Source organism: Bombyx mandarina, chromosome 04 (genome assembly GCF_030267445.1).
Source record: "Bombyx mandarina strain Sakado chromosome 04, ASM3026744v2".
NCBI lineage: Eukaryota > Metazoa > Arthropoda > Insecta > Lepidoptera > Bombycidae > Bombyx > Bombyx mandarina.
In genome coordinates, this window is record NC_143211.1 from 5,853,346 (window position 1) to 5,873,422 (window position 20,077).

Genomic DNA, 20,077 nt, shown 5'->3' on the forward strand with positions numbered 1-20,077 from the left:
GTGGGAGGGGAGCGGGCGCGCCGCCTGCGTGCACCTGGTAGTACAGGCGCGGGCCGATCATTAAAAATGTTTATTTAAAAATCCGACCGCTTAACGTGAACTCCTATACAAAACTGAACAATTCACTATTAAAGCCAAAGCGTAAGTGATTCAAATTTATTTTTATTAATTTGAGAACTCGATGTAAACAATAAGAAAATCTTACGGCCTCGCCACGGGGATCGGCGGTGCGAACAGCGAAGCGGTGGACGAGGCGACCATTCGCGCAGCACCGTTTGCAGGCCACGGGTACTCACGTTCGCCGCCGCGACTAGTAAGGAAGTCCGACAGCGAAATGTCTATATCGAAATTATCTCGATATTGCTTACAAATTAATAGTTTTTTGGTTCAGGACCTATTATTTGGAAAAGATTGTGAAGTACATGATTTGAATAAGAATCGGAGTGTACCTATAGATGGAGAATTCCACAAGAAGTACGAGAAATACTTTGGGTGGCTAGACTTCCAAATAGCTGGTCTAGCTAGTATTTCAGCTATTTTTTTTTTTATTGCTTAGATGGGTGGACGAGCTCACAGCCCACCTTGTGTTAAGTGGTTACTGGCCCATAGACATCCACAACGTAAATGCGCCACCCACCTTGAGATATAAGTTCTAAGGTCTCAAGTATAGTTATAATGGCTGCCTCACCCTTCAAACCGAAACGCATTACTACTTCACGGCAGAAATAGGCAGGGTGGTAGTACCCACCCGTGTGGACTCACAAGAGGTCCTACCACCAGTAATTACGCAAATTATAATTTTGAGGATTTCATTTTTATTACACGATGTTATTCCTTCACCGTGGAAATCAATCGTGAACATTTGTTGAGTACGTATTTCATTACAAAAATTGGTACCCGCCTGATATTCGAACACCGGTGCATCGCTCAACACGATTGCAACGGACGTCCGTTAGGCCACGACGACTTTAAAAATATAAAATAAAAAATAAATAAAAAATATAAAAATTTCGGTTTTAATTTTTCGCGGCGAAAACAACTAAACTCATTTAATCACTGTACTATTCGCCGCGACTACCGCTCGACTCCGTGGCTCGCGCCGTCCGTATTCATGCATTTGTTTTGCTCGCCCGCCGCATCGCGCGATTCGCTCGGTACATTTCGCCGGTCGCTTCGCCGGTCGCCCGTGCGCGTGGCTTGTTAGGTACATTTCTATGCTCTTATTTTAGTCGCTAGACGCTTCGCCGTTCGCACCGCGCGAATATTCGTATCGGCGAATGTCCCGTGGCCAGGCTGTTATATCTATAAAAATGAATTGCTGTTTGTTAGTCTCGCTAAAACTCGAGAACTGCTGGTCCGATTTGGGTAATTTTGATCAATATGAGATCAATATGAAAATGCTCGGAATTAAATAAAAATAATTGTTTTTCCTTTGATGTGTCCCCCGCCGGACGGATTCCTTTTGTTTGTTTTAAGTTTATTTTATACAAAAGTTTAGGTGTTTTATTTATCGATTGAGGCACTACGAAGTCTGCCGAGTCAGCTAGTTGAAAATAAAATAAGAATAAACAATAAAACCAATTTTTTAACAGGACAATAATAAACCAATTTTATTGAAAAATCTATTTAAAGTTTATCTTAGAGACATAAATATGATGTTCGCATTATTTGTTTAGCAAAATTGTAATGCAATTATATCATATCTACGTGCACTTATGTGACAAATAAATCTGCCATTCGTATGTTGACTATGCACATTAATTGGTTAAATTAGATAAAGTTATTTACAGCAATTAATTATGATCGATAACTTTGATCAATGATCATGTCGAGAGGTCTTTGCTAGTTATTTATGTACCTGCATATTTGTTGCATAACATCGTCCCGCGTCTACAAGCGCTCTGTCTATTTTCCTAATGTGTCGGAGCGCTCTCTCGCTCTACAGTGCTTTTTAACATAACAAAGATCTTCCTGAAATATCAAGAGCATATCAATAAAAGCATTAACAGATTCAAACGAATAATCCTTCACTTTATTTATTCATATCATCAGAATTTTATCTAAAACAAATTTTAATGCGGCTTCTGATAAACATTATGGAATTTTAACTCGGGATAATCTAACATTCGTCGAGACAAATTTTATGACTTGCCACGACAATATTATAGCACAGATAAAATATAAAACTACGGACTAATTTTAAATATGTCAACACAATGTAAAAGTTCGTTAGGGCTGCGGCTGCGACGGATTTTAAATATGTTTGTTCAACAATAAAGGCGCCTAAGGACACTAAACAACGTCATAAAAAGTTTAAAAAGCTCTCAGTAGATCAAACAGGTCGAACCGTGTCGGTCGACAGACGGCGCGGTGTCATATTACACTCTAAGAACTTTTGGATGGGTCACATTTGTCCTGAATAATAAACACCAGATTGGTGTCAAAAAGAACACTTTTTATTATACCGACAAACCGTAAAGCCCCGTTCCTGCGCTGAACGAGTGTTTGTTTTTAATAAATCATCCGCGAAGGTTACCGTGGCCTTTGATCTGCCGATACATGTTTTACATTTTCCTTCTAAATTATTGTTTTAATCTTATATTCATTTTAACTCACAACAACTTTAGCGTTGTGGTTAACGTATTGTAATAAGTCAGTTTATGTTTAACTTTTCTAAATATCATTAAATATTTTAAAAGTCTTCTCTATTATATTACTACGTAGGCATATTTCGAAATTTCTGTACGAGCATTGTTTATTGAATAATAAGGTAAAGTTTATTATAGCGTTTCTCTGATAGCTATTGAAATTAATAATGTTGATATCATGTCTCAATTTGTGATCTTTATTTACATTGCCACTTTACTTAAGAACAAAACCAAAATGAAAATGATGTCTACTGCTGGTTGATGGAATTATACATATAGCCACTATTAGTGAACTTAGTTATTTAAATAAAGGAGACATTCAAATGCAACAGTGATTGCACTTAAGTACAATAAAGAATTCGCTAGTTACCTATATATCTATGAGTATACACCGGTGTAGTCGTATCGAGCGATACGACTTTGACGGTGATCGAATGCTTTGCTGCAGGCACCAATTTTTTTTCCACGGAAGCCGTACTTACTTACGAATTAATTTCATAATAAAAGAATAACATCGTATAATAAAAATTAATAGCTATAAAAATTTTATTTACATCACTACTGGTGGTAGTATGTGGTAGGGGGTACTGGTGGTAGGACCTCTTGTGAGTTCGCGCGGGTAGGCGCCACCACCGCCTATATCTGCCGTGAAGCAGTAATGCGTTTCGGTTTGAAGGGTGGGGCAGCCGTTGTAACTATACTGAGACCTTAGAACTTATATCTCAAGGTGGGTGGCGCATTTACGTCGTAGATGTCTATGGGTTCCAGTAGCCACTTAACAATAGGCCGGCTGTGAGTTCGTCCACCTATCTAAGCAATAAAAAATAATAATAATAATTGTTCCGTCTTTAGAATCAAAATGTCTGATAATTCAGCTACTGAAATAAGCAAAGTTTTAGTTGGTAGCACCTATACCGTTAGGAAGTTATATGTAAATGAGTTACATATTTATATTTGGTTAAATGGAAGTATAAATTTAAATTAGCGAACCCGATCGTCTGAAATCCGAAGATTCTTTTATTACATTTTTTTTGTAGTAGACTAAATCGTGAATCGAAACCATTCCCGAATTTACATGAATGCACATAAAAAAATCATCAAAATCGGTTCAACCCTTTAGGAGGAGATCACTTACAACACACGCATAGAACAATTATATATTAAGATTCAGAAGAAGTCTCCTCATATGACTAAATTTTAAGGAATAGTTTCCAAGGATTTAAATTTATTACTTAAAAACTTTTTGTGTTTTGTCCACCGTATTTTATGTCATTTGACAAATTATAAGCGCTTACTATGTTCATTAAGAATATTCTAATGATACCCACTTGAGCAGAAGTATAAAATGTTATGCTTAAAAAAGCAATTGAAGATCTCATTGTCTCGAATAGGTAGCTAGAAGTCGCAACACTATTGGCCATTAAAATTAAAATAAACATGGCAGAAAGTTAAAGTTTCCGTGTTAATTAATTAGAAGGGATTTGCGTGCACCTGTGAGAAAGCGGCTGTAGAGAGGATGTGCCGGAATGCGAATCGTTCACGAATAGCGATTTCAAGGAAACCTCAGCAATACAGGTACCTAGAATGCCTCATTAATTTACATATTTTATTATATGTATTTAAATATACTAACGCTTAAGCAGCAAAACGATATCAAATTACTACACTATCATTCGATGACACGGAAATAATGAAAGATACATACACAAGGTAAAATATCTTCGTATATTATATCGAATGCATCTTGTGATTTAAAAACTGTGAACATATAAAAAATATCTAATTAATTGATAAATAATAATTGTTTGGGTCAATACATTAAAGTGCAATGCACCTAATTTAATAGATTATTTACTGGCGATGAGCTTTATTAACCTTGCACCAAGATTAGTTGTATCAGAGTGACCTGTTTAATTGTTTATAAAGTAAATACATTTTCTATGAGCATTGAATTTAGGTTTCAACATTATAACGTAATTTAAGTTATATTTTATGATTACTTGGCTCACCTGGTCTTAAGTGATTGCTGGATCCTATGGCCTTTATAATATAAATTTCGCCGCCCCACATCTTGAGACACTACTCCACTAGCTCACAAGATGCTTTATCGAGACTAAGCCCCGGTTCTGGTTCATTAGGCTAGTCTTTTTTTATCGCTTTTAACGTATCATCAACCGCTTATATGGACCGACGAGCTCACAGTCCACCTCGTGTTAAGTAGGTAGTTACTGGAGCCCATAGACTTCTACAACGTAAATGCCGCCACCCACCTTGAGATATAAGTTCTAAGGTCTCACAATAGTTACCACGGTTGCCCAATCCTTCAAACTGAAACGTATTACTGCTTCACGGCAGAAATAGGCAGGGTAATGGTACCTACACGTGCGGACTCACAAGAGGTCCTACCACCAGTAATTACGCAAATTATAATTTTGCGGGTTTGAATTTATTACCCGATGCTATTCCTTCGCCGTGGAAGTCAATCGTCAACATTTGTTAAGTACGTTTTCATTAGAAAAATTGGTACCCGCCTACGGTATTCGAAGACCGGTGTTGCATCGCTCGACACAAATGCACCGGACTTCTTATTCTTTAGGCAACGATGAATTCTATTCTATTTTAGTTTATTAATAATAAAAATATATTTTATTAAACAATCACAACTCTAAAGCTCATTTTACGATGAATCCCTTAGTATAAATTTTTACGACACCCACTGAAAGAGACACAGCCAAAATTTGTTCATTCTTGTGACTACTTCTATTCCGTTTGTCTAAAGCGTAACATTATTTAATAAGATACAAGCGCGTGTAAACTGACACATTTAATAATTTATAAAAACTTAAATAAACTTTATATAGGTTTGTATAATCTCTTAAAAATCTTAAAGAAGGAAATACAGTCAAAACCGTTTACTGCAACATCGTTTAGAACAACATACCGGTTATAATAACCTAGAACAAAGGTCCCGGCTGAATGCTATATGACCGCCTTATTAAAACCATTGCTTTATACGACATTGCTAATAACGACATACCTCATAAAACGACCACATTTAACTAATATTTCGGAGAATTAGATCTGTTAGAACGACCGGCTAAGCTGTATTGTAAACAATTTGAATAGGTATCCACATTTGTCTTCAATGGCTATTAAAATCAGGAAAGAAAACAATAGGATTTCGTTTAGTGTAGGGTCTTTTCTAATTCTTAGAAACAAAACACTTGCATGCGGTAGAGTCAAAGCCCGCTTCTTCATATCTCTTCAGTTAGTTTGTTACTTATCTATACAAAAGATGTACCAAAACTTTGTGGAGTTATTCGTGAAACTTTCAAAATGTCGCAAAACAAAAGAAAACAAATTAATATTGAAGAATAATCGCGTATTATATCCAAGCTAGAGAGCGGAATTTCAAACAGACAGGAAAGGAATATATTATGGTGTATGACACTCGACAATTTCAACCATTTGGAAAGAGCGATGACGATACGTTAATTAAAATCCAACGTGAATTACAAAATATCTATGCACAAAAGAAGTGTCCCAAACAGACCAATATTACAGATTTTATGCTCACAGAAAAATAATATGCATTGTACTTATGTGTAATAAACAAAATGTATATATGTAGTTGAATAAATATATTTTTCCAATAATTCCCTATTGATTTGTTTGTACTTGCACGATACACATTAAGCATCACCGGTTGTTACGACTATCGGTTTTTACGACTGAATATGAGCAGTCCCTTCGATGTCGTTATAACAGATTTTGACTGTAATCCTGAATATTAAGCGACGTCTTGGCTTTGCATTGCCTCTGCATTGCCGATGTCAATGAGCGACGGAGACCATTTACCAGGTCATTATCAATTGCCTTCGAAGGCAATAAAAAAGAGAACAATACATCACTGCAAAAAGTTTATCGTATATTAAGGTCTTTTGCCCATATATATATTTTATTGCTTAGATGGGTGGACGAGCTCACAGCCCACCTGGTGTTAAGTGGTTACTGGAGCTCATAGACATCTACAACGTAAACGAGCCACCCACCTCGATATATAAGTTCTAAGGTCTCAGTATAGTTACAACGGCTACCCCACCCTTCGAACCGAAACGCATTACTGCTTCACGGCGGAAATAGGCGGGGTGGTGGTACCTACCCGTGAGGACTCCCCCAAGAGGTCCTAATATTGTAGCTAAAGGTAACAACACATTTTATTAGTTGCCTTTGTGATCTGATATCTTTTTGAATTATTGCGTCTACAGATTTAATTATGTTATTCCGCTTTCTCATTATCACATTTTTTGTTATATCGAGTACTAGGTCTACCGTTCCACTCGCTTGAAATTGGAGTAAGACGAATGGTCTTGAAATTGAAACTTTTGTTGTATATGTTCTTGTTATATACCTAGTCAGGTCATAAATTCTATCACATGTTTAATGTAAAATAATTGAAACAAGTTTATTTATTATGTAACCATTCATATACCAAAATTAACTTAACAAAACATAGATTCTTATGACACTAAAGTTTATTCAAAATGACCTCCGTGATTTTGAATACAGGCCTTCAATCTGCGCGGCCAGTCGTCTATCGCAGCACGAACGAGGTCCATGTCAACATCGGCGGCTGCCTTAATCAAGGATGTCTTGAGTGACTCCAAATTGGGATGAGGCTTTGAGCACGCCTTTTCCTCAAAGTGTTGCCATATCTTGTAATCTAACGGATTCAAATCTGGACTGGAGGAGGGCCAGTCTTCGTGCCGGATGAAGTCGATTTCACGCGCCGCCAGCCAGTCTTGTGTGTTTTTCGCTCTATGAGCTGGCGCCGAATCTTGTTGGAATACCCAGTGCCTGTTATTGAACATGGTATGAAAAACAGGTTCCACAAGGTTCGTCAGGACTGTATTTTGATACACAACTGCATTCGTTTTTACACCTTTCTCACAAAAATGTACCTCTGTTAAGCCCCAATAAGAAACTCCCAACCATACCATGAGCGAGGATGGAAAATGACCTCGTTGGACACGCGGAATACGGTTGCTCGCTTCTTCACTACTGTGTGCGTACACCTTATCATTTTGTTTGTTGTAGCTCTGTTCTACGGTAAAAAAATTTTCATCCGAAATAATAATTTCCCGATATTTTTTTCCCGCGTTCCGCTTCAACAAAACGCGGCATCTCTTCAGTCTCAGGTCCATTAGATGAGCATTCAAACGATGTCCTGTTTTTCTTTGATATGCCCGAAGCCCTAAGTCTTCATTTAACACTCTTTTCACCGTGGTTCTGCTTAACTCCATCTGAAGGGCGAACAGTTTCTGCTTACGTTTGGGATTTCTTTGAATTCGCGTCTGCACAGCTTTTATCACTGCTGGAGTCCTAACAGACCGAGGGCGACCACTTCTTGACCTGTCATCTACACTAGAGTCTTCATTGTATCGTTTGATGGTACGAAACGAATCTTTTGGTTATATTCAAAATGTTCAGTATGTTAAAAATTTGAATTGGCGCGTAACCGCAACGATGCAACGCAATAACTGCAACACGGTCTTCTTTAAGCGTCCACTCCATATTTAAAAATGAGTAAAATTCTAAAAGTATACATTTTTATTTTCATGAACAATTCGAAATTCGAATTCAATAAACTTTTTTGTGGCCAGCATTCTAAAAGAAAAGTTTTTACTGTGTGACAATACTTATGACCTGACTAGGTACATATAAGTATCGAAACGGTTGTATTGTCTTATTAGAAGACAGAAGAAGAAGATCATTTTGCACCATTGTAGTTGATATAAATCATATTTTGAGTCATATGATAAATTTTGTCAACAGAGTAATTTTTCGTTACTTCTTAAGACCTTTAAGTGATCCTCGAATTAACTTATAAAAAAATCAGTCATTTAGATAATAGTGTATGTGTCTAAAAACAAATCAATATCCATAAAATATCTATAATGCCCCTTTGATCTGTTACAGTTTAATAGTAATTTAAATGGGAACTTTTTTAATCCCAACAGTTTACAGGGCTTGAATCAACTTTGCAGGAAATTAACTTTAATGACGTTTAACTACATTGTACGTGTAGATAATTCTGAATTATTAAAAAGACTCCTTTTTCTTTAAATTAGATATTCAAATTGTGGCTTTCCTTCACTGAAAATGGACGTATATTAGACAATTTCAGAAATATTGCATTACAAAAAAATATTTTGGTGATTATTATAATATTATCTTTTTGAACGATATGTCTTTTACTTGTTGTGATATTTATTTGCAGCTTATTTGCGGCGAATAGTACATTGTATTGATTTTTTCAAATAAATGTGTATGCTAATTTCGTCAGTTCAGGTTAACAAACTAAGTATCGATATTTTCAAAACATAATTGCTTTACAGTCGATTAGTCTTCACGACGTTTTTGACTGCTTTCACATTTTTATTTCGCTAGATTTTTTTTACAATAAAACAATTATTTTTCCAATCAAAATAGTATAGAGGACTTACGTAATTACTCTTTGGTAGAGAACTTTTATTATTTTGAAACTATTAGATACATATTTCATAATATAATTTCAAATACCCTTATTGCTAAATTAAAAATACGCCATTTGAAATTAAAAGATTCCTTTCATCTCCTCAGACTGTATAATCCGGTTTTAGTCATGAAACCTCTTTTTCTGTAAAGCCAGTTCTCTTTCTTTCATAATATGTACCTATGAACCAAATTTTGTTACAGTTATTTTTAGTGAAAACCTGCATTTTTAAATAATGACAACAATCACAAGTAAATTGAACAGTTTTCTTTTTGGAACTTGTATTTTTTACTTCACTAGTACAGGCGTTTTTTTTTTTTTTTTTTTGTCAGGAGGAAATCGCCGGACTTCCGCCCTTCACTGGGGATGGAAGGCGGGGCATGTCGGAGTCGAACCGACTAAAACCTCCTGTCTCTCAACAACCAACGTCCAAACCTCGCATGAGACAAAACTCATGAAAAGGCAAGGGGGGGAAAGTGAAGCGTTTAGTGCGGAGCACATCTCTCCCATCACCCTCCCCCTCGAGACGCCGGACTGGCGGTCGTCGGCGCCACGACCACCAGCCCTCTCGGTCGGCTAGTATAGGCGTAGTATTTTTTTTTTTTTTTGTATAATTAGCTACTAGTGGCCAGGGTGACTCTGGCAGATGGTATGGCTACAGAAATAGCATACAAATGCCCTTATCAAAGTAGCTCTAATTTAATAAAATGTTGTTAAAAAAAAAAAAAAAAAACAAGTATATTGAAAACATAGTCTTCCGACAAAGAGATCATTTTCGTCACGACACTCCAATTCCAAGGAGTATATATCCCTGCATTGTTGTAAAAACAACGGAGCATTATTAGGATTATTTACATAGTATAATAAAATTTATTAAAATAACAGAACAAATAATTAAATAGATTTCTAATTAATTATTTTTCACTATGTAAGAGCTATAATTTAAATTTATATAGTCTTCTATTATGTTAAATAAATATATCTAAGGTCAGCATTTTTTAGCCCTCTCTCTACAAGTATACTAAAGTTAAAAGCATTTGGTTCTTGTATTTCCAAAATGCGTTTAAATATACTCATTAACATATAAAAGTATACGTTTTTAAACTCTTTAGTTTTAAATAGCCTCAAAATGTTATTACTATTCGTTTCTGCAAAGCACGACAAAGTCGTTGGGCGTTTTATAGTCTCTAATATAGATAATAATTTTACGAGTAAGTACTGACCTCTTTTAAATTGCATAATCTGTTTGTTGGAATATTTTAAACATTGATGTACTTTTTATTATCTAACTAGGTACGAGAGACGTGCGAGACTTTTAACGTATCATCAACCTCTTGGTTTCAACACAGCTCTACGGAGTAAAGCAAACAAATGCGTAATTCGCACTATTCTCTTACGGGGAAATGGGCTATAATTTTGCGTAGCGAGTTTTTTCTTGGTGTTGTATCGTGCAAAAATAACTAATATCGACGTCGGCGTTAAGTGCTAGACGACAGTCGAATAAACACAGAGCGGCCGCCTCAAGGACGATCTTGTTCTATTGCAGCATCCCACGCTGTATGAGCACGGTAATTCATACTAGCCAGCTCACAGTTTGCCGAAACTATATTTTAACCAATTACGTACCATCTACATATATAAAAATGAATTGCTGCTCGTTAGTCTTGCTAAAACTCGAGAACGGCTAGACCGATTTGGCTAATTTTGGTCTTGAATTATTAGTGGAAGTCCAGAGAAGGTTTAAAAGGTAAATAAATATGAAAATGCTTGGAATTATATAAAAACAAACAATTTTGGTTTTTCCTTAGATGTGTCCCCCGTCGGACGGATTCCTTTTGCTTGTTTTAAGTTTATTTCATACAAGAGTTTATGTCTTTTCTTTATCGATTGAGGCACTACGAAGTCTGCCGGGTCAGCTAGTATGAAATAATTTTGAGCTGAATACTAGTTATTAGAGGCAAAATAAAATTGTCGGAGAACAACGTTATTGTCAGAAGTTGCTGTCTGCACATATCCATGATGCAATTTCATGAAAACAATTGGATTTAAAGAATCAACTAAGAAGTTGTAACATAAAATATAATTGAAAGGTCTTTTTCATTAATAACAAAACAATATTAATGTGTTATTTATTAAAAACAATTTTTAATGAAGCAGTTTTAACGGGGTTCGAGGCATTTATTGCAAATAATTTTTTATTTGGGCATTTTCTACAGGTTCCTAGAAAAGCATTTGGTACTCAACATCCGCACACTAGAAAATTACTAGGGAAATATGAATAACGTCCCGTAATTAAAATCCACCCACAAATTTTATACATTTGCGTGCTCACTGACTCATTTATGTTAGAATGTTTTTGACCTCCTTTGGGGATTTAAAACGTGTCGACTGTGAACTGTATGTACTATGAAGTATACAAAATAAGGTATTTTTTCAAACTGCATCTCCTTTTATGATGACATATTTTTGTTAAACAAATGTCATAGTATGAAATTAAAAGAGATTTCCAAATACTAGAGGTCCCGCAGTAGTCGAAATTCGACTATAATTAATTGGAATTGTAAGTTTGTACACTATTATGATTGTATTTTATACTTCTATAATCACAAATTTCGCCAAGACTACACTATAAAAAATATTAAGTAAGACAAACAATATTTAATCTCAATTTGACAACAGACGTCAAGAACAAAACTTTGACAATAAATATTATGCATGCGTGTGTGCGTCAAATACATGGTATGTAGTCTGTGTAATGTTTTCTTTATTGATTTTATGTATCTTTTATGCATTACTTTAAAAAAATATTAGCATTGTGCACTTCTTCTCGATATTCTCTATAAGTGTGGGAAATGTCATACTCCTCCGTCCGCGCATTTTTCGTAAACACGGATACAAAGTTTTTCCTTCACGTATTAATATACAGATTAATAATAGTTAACTAGTTTCTGATGTAACCTCAAGTTTTAAATAAAATAATACACACACAGCTCGACTCTTAGACTGTTCAAAGCCCATTAGAAACGGTGCTGAACGAACATGAATAATTGAATAACATATTTCAGTTCACGTAAAATATTAGAACATTAAGCGAAATCGATCAAGTGGATTGAGTATGTTCGTCAAGTGATCACGTTGCAGATTCAATCAGCTGAATAAATTTGATTCATATACCAGTGTTTTTCGTAACATACAAGGTCTATGTTATAATAATTAATATTAATACGTGAAGCAAAAACTTTGTATCCCTTTTTACGAAATTTACGCGGACGGAGGAGTATGAAACTTTCCACACTTATAGAGAATATAGAGAAGAAGTGTACAATTCTAATATTTTTTAAAAATAATGCATAAAAGATACATTAAGTCAATAAAGAAAACATTACACACACTACATACCATGTATTTGACGTACACACGCATGCATACTATTTATTGTCAAACTTTTGTTCTTCACCTCTGTTGTCAAATTGAGATTAAATATTGTTTGTCTTTGTTAATATTTTTTATAGTGTAGTCTTGGCGAAATTTGTGATTATAGAAGTATAAAATACAATCATAATAGTGTACAAACTTACAATTACAATTAATTATAGTCGAATTTCAACTACTGCTGGTCCTCTAGTAATAATTAATTACCTTTAAACGGTTAGCGTTTTATGGACATGTCGCCTTTTCTCATTCAAAGTGTACAATTTCCAAAAATATTCGAAATTGAGTTAATACGCGTAAACATTTGGTATCACCAGAATTTTTCTCATAAATACTGTCAAAAGAGCGTAGTTTAGTATTAGTTTTTTTTTTTAGTTTACCTATGTTTTGACTACTATTAACAAAATTAATACATAATTTTATCTTACTTTAAAAGACAGATAATGTATCTGGTAAAAAATAAAAAATAAATGTTACAAGGATGATTAATATTAAAAATATTACATGTTAAACCTTTAAAACACTACTGTTAAATTAGTAATTTTTGAGATTATACAGTTTTAATGCGAGAAGACGATGTGATGCGTAGAGAGAAGATGCATGTGACTACGAGATGTATGGAAATGGTAGTGCAAGGTAGTGAGGGAAGAGATCGATCGAAGAAGACATGGATGGAGTTTGTGAATGACGATATGAGAGAAAGAGGAGTGAGTGTTGAGATGACGGCTGATAGAAGAGAATGGAAGAGAAAAATTAGCTGTGCCGGCCCCACCTAGTGGGATAAGGTGGAGAAAAAGAAGAGAATTAATTACCTTTAAAGTTTTTTTTCACGGTACTATTTGTTTCAGACGTTCTCAGACGTCTGAACAATTTCAGCCAATAATCATTTTGAGAGCGAATACAAGTCGCTTTGAGGATCATTAAATAGTTATCAATGGAATATTTTGTAAAAACCATACTTGTTTATGTTTCGTGATTAAGTATCCTGTCTTAGTTATTTTACATAAAAGCTAAGAAAGAACTATTAATTTTTATGTTAATATTGTTTGAATGAAATAATATTATATATAATACATAGAAGTACATAAGCCTTGTTTCAGGCTATTTGAAAGAACAGATATCTGTAATTTTGGCCATCTATAATAATTTAAATCGTTTGCCCCCTTTTCTTGTCAATTCCACTTCATCGCTTTGATTTTCTCGACTGATCCTTTCCTCATTCAAGTTATTCGGCTCTGGAAAGAGCTAAACTAGTCAGTATTTTAACAAATTAATCTATTTTGATTTCCATAGTTACGTAATATATAAAAAAAAACGTTATAGTTACTTTAACTATTTCCTATCCCTGTTCCTTTGTTATCATAAATACTAACGGGATTGTTTAGAAAAAAATTGGCTTTAAATTTAAAAATAGGCTTTAAAAATAGGCTTATAGGATTTAAAAATAGGCTTATAGGATACTCCACAATTTTAATAAATAAAAATATATAGGTTAAAAACAGATTGACAGGCATCTACTGCTGTGCGAATGAAAATAAGCCATTATAATGGTTGCTGTTGAATCGAAATTTGAATTTAGTAGTACTGCAACGGGTAATTTCGTAATTCTATCCTTCCCGTATACTAATGCATTCGGACCTTTGCCAGATGCCTTACTTTAATGTTAGTAAGATGCAATGACCTAAATTACGCGAAATGGAACGTACTTCAAAATTTATTATGGAAGTTAATCATAAATATGTACGAAGAATTCATGAATTTATTTTGATCGTATTCAAGATTAATAGATGAACATTGGTTTTTATTTTATTTATTTATACTTATTGTACACACAAAGAAAATGCAATAAAAAACAGATTTAAAGAATGTCTAAATACTATGTACAAAGGCGAGCTTAACTCATTCATGAGTTTTCTTCCAGCAAACCAATAGCAGAGTGAAAAACGATGTATAAGAGGGGAATAGTGTACAATATAAAAGCTATTAAAGCATGATTTTTAAACTAAGCTTTAAAAAAAAAAAATTAATATAAAATGAAAAATACATATAAATAAACATACATAAAACAATAACTTAAATACAATTAAAGTGACAGGAATTGTTTCTTCATTTGAAACATTTTTTACCTACTAACAAATTATTCATGTTTTCGTCATTTTATTCAAACATGAAAGTAGCTTTAGAATAAGCTAGTTTGTTGCCGTGGAGCCTGCAAGAGCTTCTTCCAGTTCAAGTTTCCGACTAGCGAGAATTAGAGAGACTCCAACATTTATAATTGAATTGAATTTTATTCATAATGAGGCAATACCAAGAAATCACTATTGAGCTAAAGTAATATCTCAATTTTATTGTATTTACCACAAATTATGGGCTCATTCATGTGTCAGGGCGTCTTTAGGTCACAGAGTGCGAGATTTATAAATCCTGCTAGTTTAGTTGTCGTGCCGTCCTGCACATACCTTCAACGCTTGTGCTAAGCTTGAGCGAGATAGCTATTGTAAATTTCGCATCAGCATGATTTACAATCAACTTACTACTTATAGGCGACGGGTGATGTGTGATAAGTGACAATAATTAAGTCGAGGAGTTTGTAATCACTTTCAGTCGTTTGATTGTAAGGTCCGACTCGTAAGACTGTTAGAAGATTTCTTTACTTTCATTTTCATGGTTGAATTGATGAACAATATTAGACAATTCTTTTCACTAAAATAACTTTGCTCACAAAGAACGTAGTGCATATTTTATAATTATTAATTTAAAGAACACTATTAAAACAATTATTAATTTAAATTATTAATTTAAAGAATTATTTTTATATTTTTATTTTACAATTATTAATTTAAAAATTTTTATTAAAATAAAAAATAAGGTGCTTTATTAATATGGCGTTGTATCTATGGAAAGAAAGAAAATTGATTGTTTTTCGTTACTCTACTTGTGTTAGAGTGGCTGTGAAAAATATTCTTTATTTGCACTAGTTGGGTATATCAGTCCATAGATACCATAACGTATTTTGTTGTCAGACAAGCTTACATGGCCCTAATCTCAATTGTGTTGTTGTAATTATTGGTTATTCTACCCTTCTAACTGGAACATAGAAATGGTGTGGCTAGAACTACTATTACTAGGTCTTCTTGAAAGAAATCATTTTATGAAAGCAAGGCGGCGGTATAGATAGTGTAACAAATATTTGCTCGAGTGCTACCGCTACGCGTATTATCCGTGGATGTAACGGGCCCACTTTTGGATGGACTAAACGCAGCCCGTGTTCCACTTCAGAATTACATATAGGTATTACATATACATTTATGTAGAGTAAAGAGACCCTATATGACATTATATAATATTATATATCGGCCCAGCCCTTCTATATAGTTAAATAAGATTAGTTAAAATTAACTGTTTCTTCAAAATGTTAAAATTGTTGGCTAGCGGTTAAAAGTCCATCACAAGTCAACAATTGTTTAGGACGGTATTCAGGAAAATTATTGAACAAACTACCCCACTATTCAACTATAAATACGAATTGTACGGGAGTAGTCTGACGAATTGCTTCAAATGATTCCATCATCTCGTTTTTACCATCGCACCGCCCGCCACCGGAATAGAGTTCATCCATACTACCCGGAGCCATTGCGTTCATCAGCAGTGCGTTTCCAGAGATCTTTTTTGCCACGTACCATCCGGCTTTGGAATGAGCTCCCCTCCACGGTGTTTTCCGAGCGCTATGACATGTCCTTCTTCAAATAATACTTGTGGAGAGTACTTAAGGGTAGGCAGCGGCTTGGCTCTACCCCTGGCATTGTTGAAGTCCATGAGCGACGGTAACCACTCTGCCTGCCTACAAGGGCAATAAAAAATGAATAAAAGATTCACACAACACAACAGTACAGTACAACACATTCCGGCTCGAGCAGTCAAACGGAGTGGAGCTCTCTGTTGTTATTGTTGTAAACTTGAAATGTAATAAATGGAATTCATTGGAAAAGTGAGTCTTAATTACTGTCACTACGGAAGGAAATGATAATCATGAAGAGAACGGCGTCAGCGATGTCATCATTTTAAAAACACCATTGAACCAGCCTCTCCGTCATATATAATAATAGTATAAGTTATAATATAATACATATTATGAGGGTCAACTATTACCAGCAATTATAAGGTGCATTATTCATTGACTTGGTGGTGTAGTATTTAGTACCATTGTCAGATGGGCCGAGGGCCGTGGGTTCGGTTTTAATGTGAGGCAGACATTCGCGTGATGAACAGGTGTGTTTACTTTACGAGTTTAATTAAACTGAGCAAACCATGTCAAAGTCGATCAAAAGTCAAAATTATGTTGACTGTTTTCTTTGATTATTGCAGTGTTGTGCAGTTGGAATTCGTGCTGGAAGGCCAATCGGTAAATAAAGAACATTATTTGAGCGTTAGGCGGCGCTTAAGAGAGCAAATTTGACGATAAATCGGAAGAAAGAAAATTATTGTATTTGCACTACGATAATACGGCATTGCTTGTGCAATTCGGCCATCATTGTGAACGAATTTTTCAACAAAAACTCAATAAATGCCATCGATCAACCACCCTATTCACCGGGTATGACTCCAACTAACTTTTTTCTTTTTCTTAAACACAAATTAACACTTAGTGGCCTCCATTTTCATTCGATAGAAGAGATAAAGGAGAATACGCAGCGAGAGCTGAATGAACTCAATTCCGGAAAAAGCGTTTAAAAATGTGTTCATGATTAGATTATTTGCTGGTGTAAGTGTATCGTGTCCGAAGGAGCATACTTTTAAGGTGATACCATAAATTTGAATGAATAACTAACATATTGTGTATTATTGACCTTTTCCCGGTACTACATTGACAGAGTAGTAGTATATCAAAATATATTTGGAATTATAATAACGTGATTATAATTCTAAATAGGCATTAGTCTTTTTAATAGTTATGTGGTAAAAGGAAATATGTTTAATTTACTACTTTAATAATTCATGTTTTATTACCCATGTCATTATTCTTTGCAATGTCGTTTCCTTTTCTATAATGAATGGTAGGTACATTCACTGAATAATGAAATTGGCAATTATTTTGATTGCATAGATTATATTAATATTGTATAGATAAATATAAAAATATAATAATATTTATTATAGTAATTCGTTGTGACTAGAGGCGTCTTACAAGGGCAATAAAAAAAAGACTGAGTTCTGACTGATTGTTCGGTGCTTGGAATACCGAGAGCTCTGAGAGTGGATTAGGAGACCCCGAAATGCCATGCTTAAGGCGACACTGGCTAACTGTGGCTCCGTCTGGGTAATTTTTTGAACGCCTTGTGGTTACAGAAATCCTCAGATATCACAAAGATAGCGCCGCAACGCCACCTTGGAATTCCCTTGAAATCAAAATCTCAATTGTACTATATAACTTGTAATAAAGATGTTGCCGCAGGTGATTGATGATATGATATTGCAAATACATTTAAAAGAGGTTCGTTATATATTATCATTAAGTAGGTAGTATTCGGATACTACTAGAATACATATTCCATTAGAATTTGAAATTCAAAATTTCAAATCCTGGATATTCCCACCTAATATGAACGCTTTCATTTAAAAATAATTTATTAGCTTAATAGAAAAAGTGTTGAAAATCAATATTGTGTAATTATCTTTAATCGAATCAAGTATGTACAAATTACTATAGTAGTCTTATTTGATAGTCAAGTCAGGTAACATTAGAAATTCGCGTTATAAATTACACGAACAGTTTTAATGATACCTAAAAACGGATACATACATTGCTTGGATAAGATTTATTGCTCGCCAATAAGAGTTAGATAGATTTGGCATCGTTTTTATTCCGCTTAAGGTTTTGTTTTGTGAATTACATTTATAAATAAGTTAATTTTATTACGAACTACAGTATCACTTCATCTTGCGCGAGAGAAATAACATAAGTTAATGAGGTTATCAAAAGGAGGTTAAAAAAAGAATTAAAATCGAAAAAGGTTTTAATTCGTTAATTTTTTTTCCTGTTTATTATAATATATTGTACAATATGGTATCATACATGTTTTGTACATTTATTGAAATGTACTTACAGTCGGTCACCATTGGTCTGTCACTCACTTATTTACATTGTTAATGTCATGGTGACATTGTGTCATCACTACATGATCGTTTGTTAGATCATTTACAAGCAAGTGTACTGTGAGAAGTTATTCAAGCCTGTATAAAATTTCTGTTAACGCAGGCTTGTTTAGCTTCAAATCGCTTTGGTACTTATGAAGTAGTTTGTTTGTCTTTCATTGAAATATATTAATACGATCTAAATATAATAGAACCGATGACCCTTAAATTTCTTATTACGTTAATTACAGTTCACATTCGTATTGTATTTGATATATTTATTATGTATATGTAAAAATTCAGTGGAGCGTAAAGGTTTTGATGAGGTTTTTGGGACCCTTTGTGCCTGGAGCTTAGCGTAAATACTTGTTTAAGCAGGGCCTCTGGCTGTTCCGGGAGCAGTGGCCTAGGGATCAATGAGAGTTGCCTATGTTTCTTTTTTCTTTTTCTTAGATGGAGTGGACGAGCTCACAGCCCACCTGGTGTTAAGTGGTTACTGGAGCCTATAAACATCTACAAAGTAAATGCTGCCATCCACCTTGAGATATGAGTTTTAAGGTCTCAGTATAGTTATAACGGCTGCCCCGCCCTTCAAACCGAAACGCATTATATTACTGCTTCACGGTAGAAATAGGCAGGGTGGTGGTACCTACACGTGCGGACTCACAAGAGGTCCTACCACCAGTAAAATTCCCTCCCTTGGGCCCGTGGTCCGATTCCAACATCTGCGAACCGTCATGTTTCACATAGCCCTCGCAATCCCCAAGTGTGGGAACCCAATAGGAGATTCGGTACTAGGCCCGAAAAAAAAAGAAGGAAGAAGTTATCTTGGGGTTGTTTAATGTGAATCTTTTATTTGTAATATTATTGACATGACAAAAGTTACTTAGCTTGTTATTGACAAACGCGGTGTAATGAATACTATTACAACTTATGATATGTTTGGTTTCGTTCGTTTGAAACCGATTGTCAGGGTTTTTTTTTATTTTTTTTTATTGCTTTGATGGGTGGACGAGCTCACAGCCCACCTGGTGTTAAGTGGTTACTAGAGCCCATAGGCATCCACAACGTAAATGCGCCACTCACCTTGAAATACAAGTTCTAAGGTCTCAAGTATAGTTACACCGCAATGTAACATAATTATCCCAAGGTTACATCACGTTTCATAAGGCCGCTATTTACGGATAAACGTCACAATCGTTTGAATCGAAGCGGCAATGTCTATAAAGTAAAGTATTTGTTTTGGTGCCCAACTTGCAAAAGTGTGAGCATTATGTACCTACAACATCGATATATCGATGACCTACAACACTAGAAACGTTTCAATAAT

At 34.7% G+C, this 20,077-nt stretch overlaps 1 protein-coding gene across 3 annotated transcripts in view; it reads right to left on the minus strand.

The window, feature by feature from the left end:
* The window catches only part of LOC114240890 (tyrosine-protein kinase transmembrane receptor Ror), a 76,593-nt gene that overhangs the window by 31,001 nt on the left and 25,515 nt on the right, over positions 1–20,077 (minus strand). Inside the window, exon 1 of one of the 3 annotated variants that reach the window (XM_089740222.1) lies at positions 1,859–1,879. The exons of the other annotated variants lie outside the window; for them this stretch is intronic. Within the exon in view, the coding sequence (XP_089596348.1) occupies positions 1,859–1,864 (6 nt within the window). The 5' untranslated portion in view covers positions 1,865–1,879. Of the gene's footprint in view, positions 1–1,858; positions 1,880–20,077 lie in introns of those variants that run through there. 3 annotated transcript variants of the gene reach the window in all.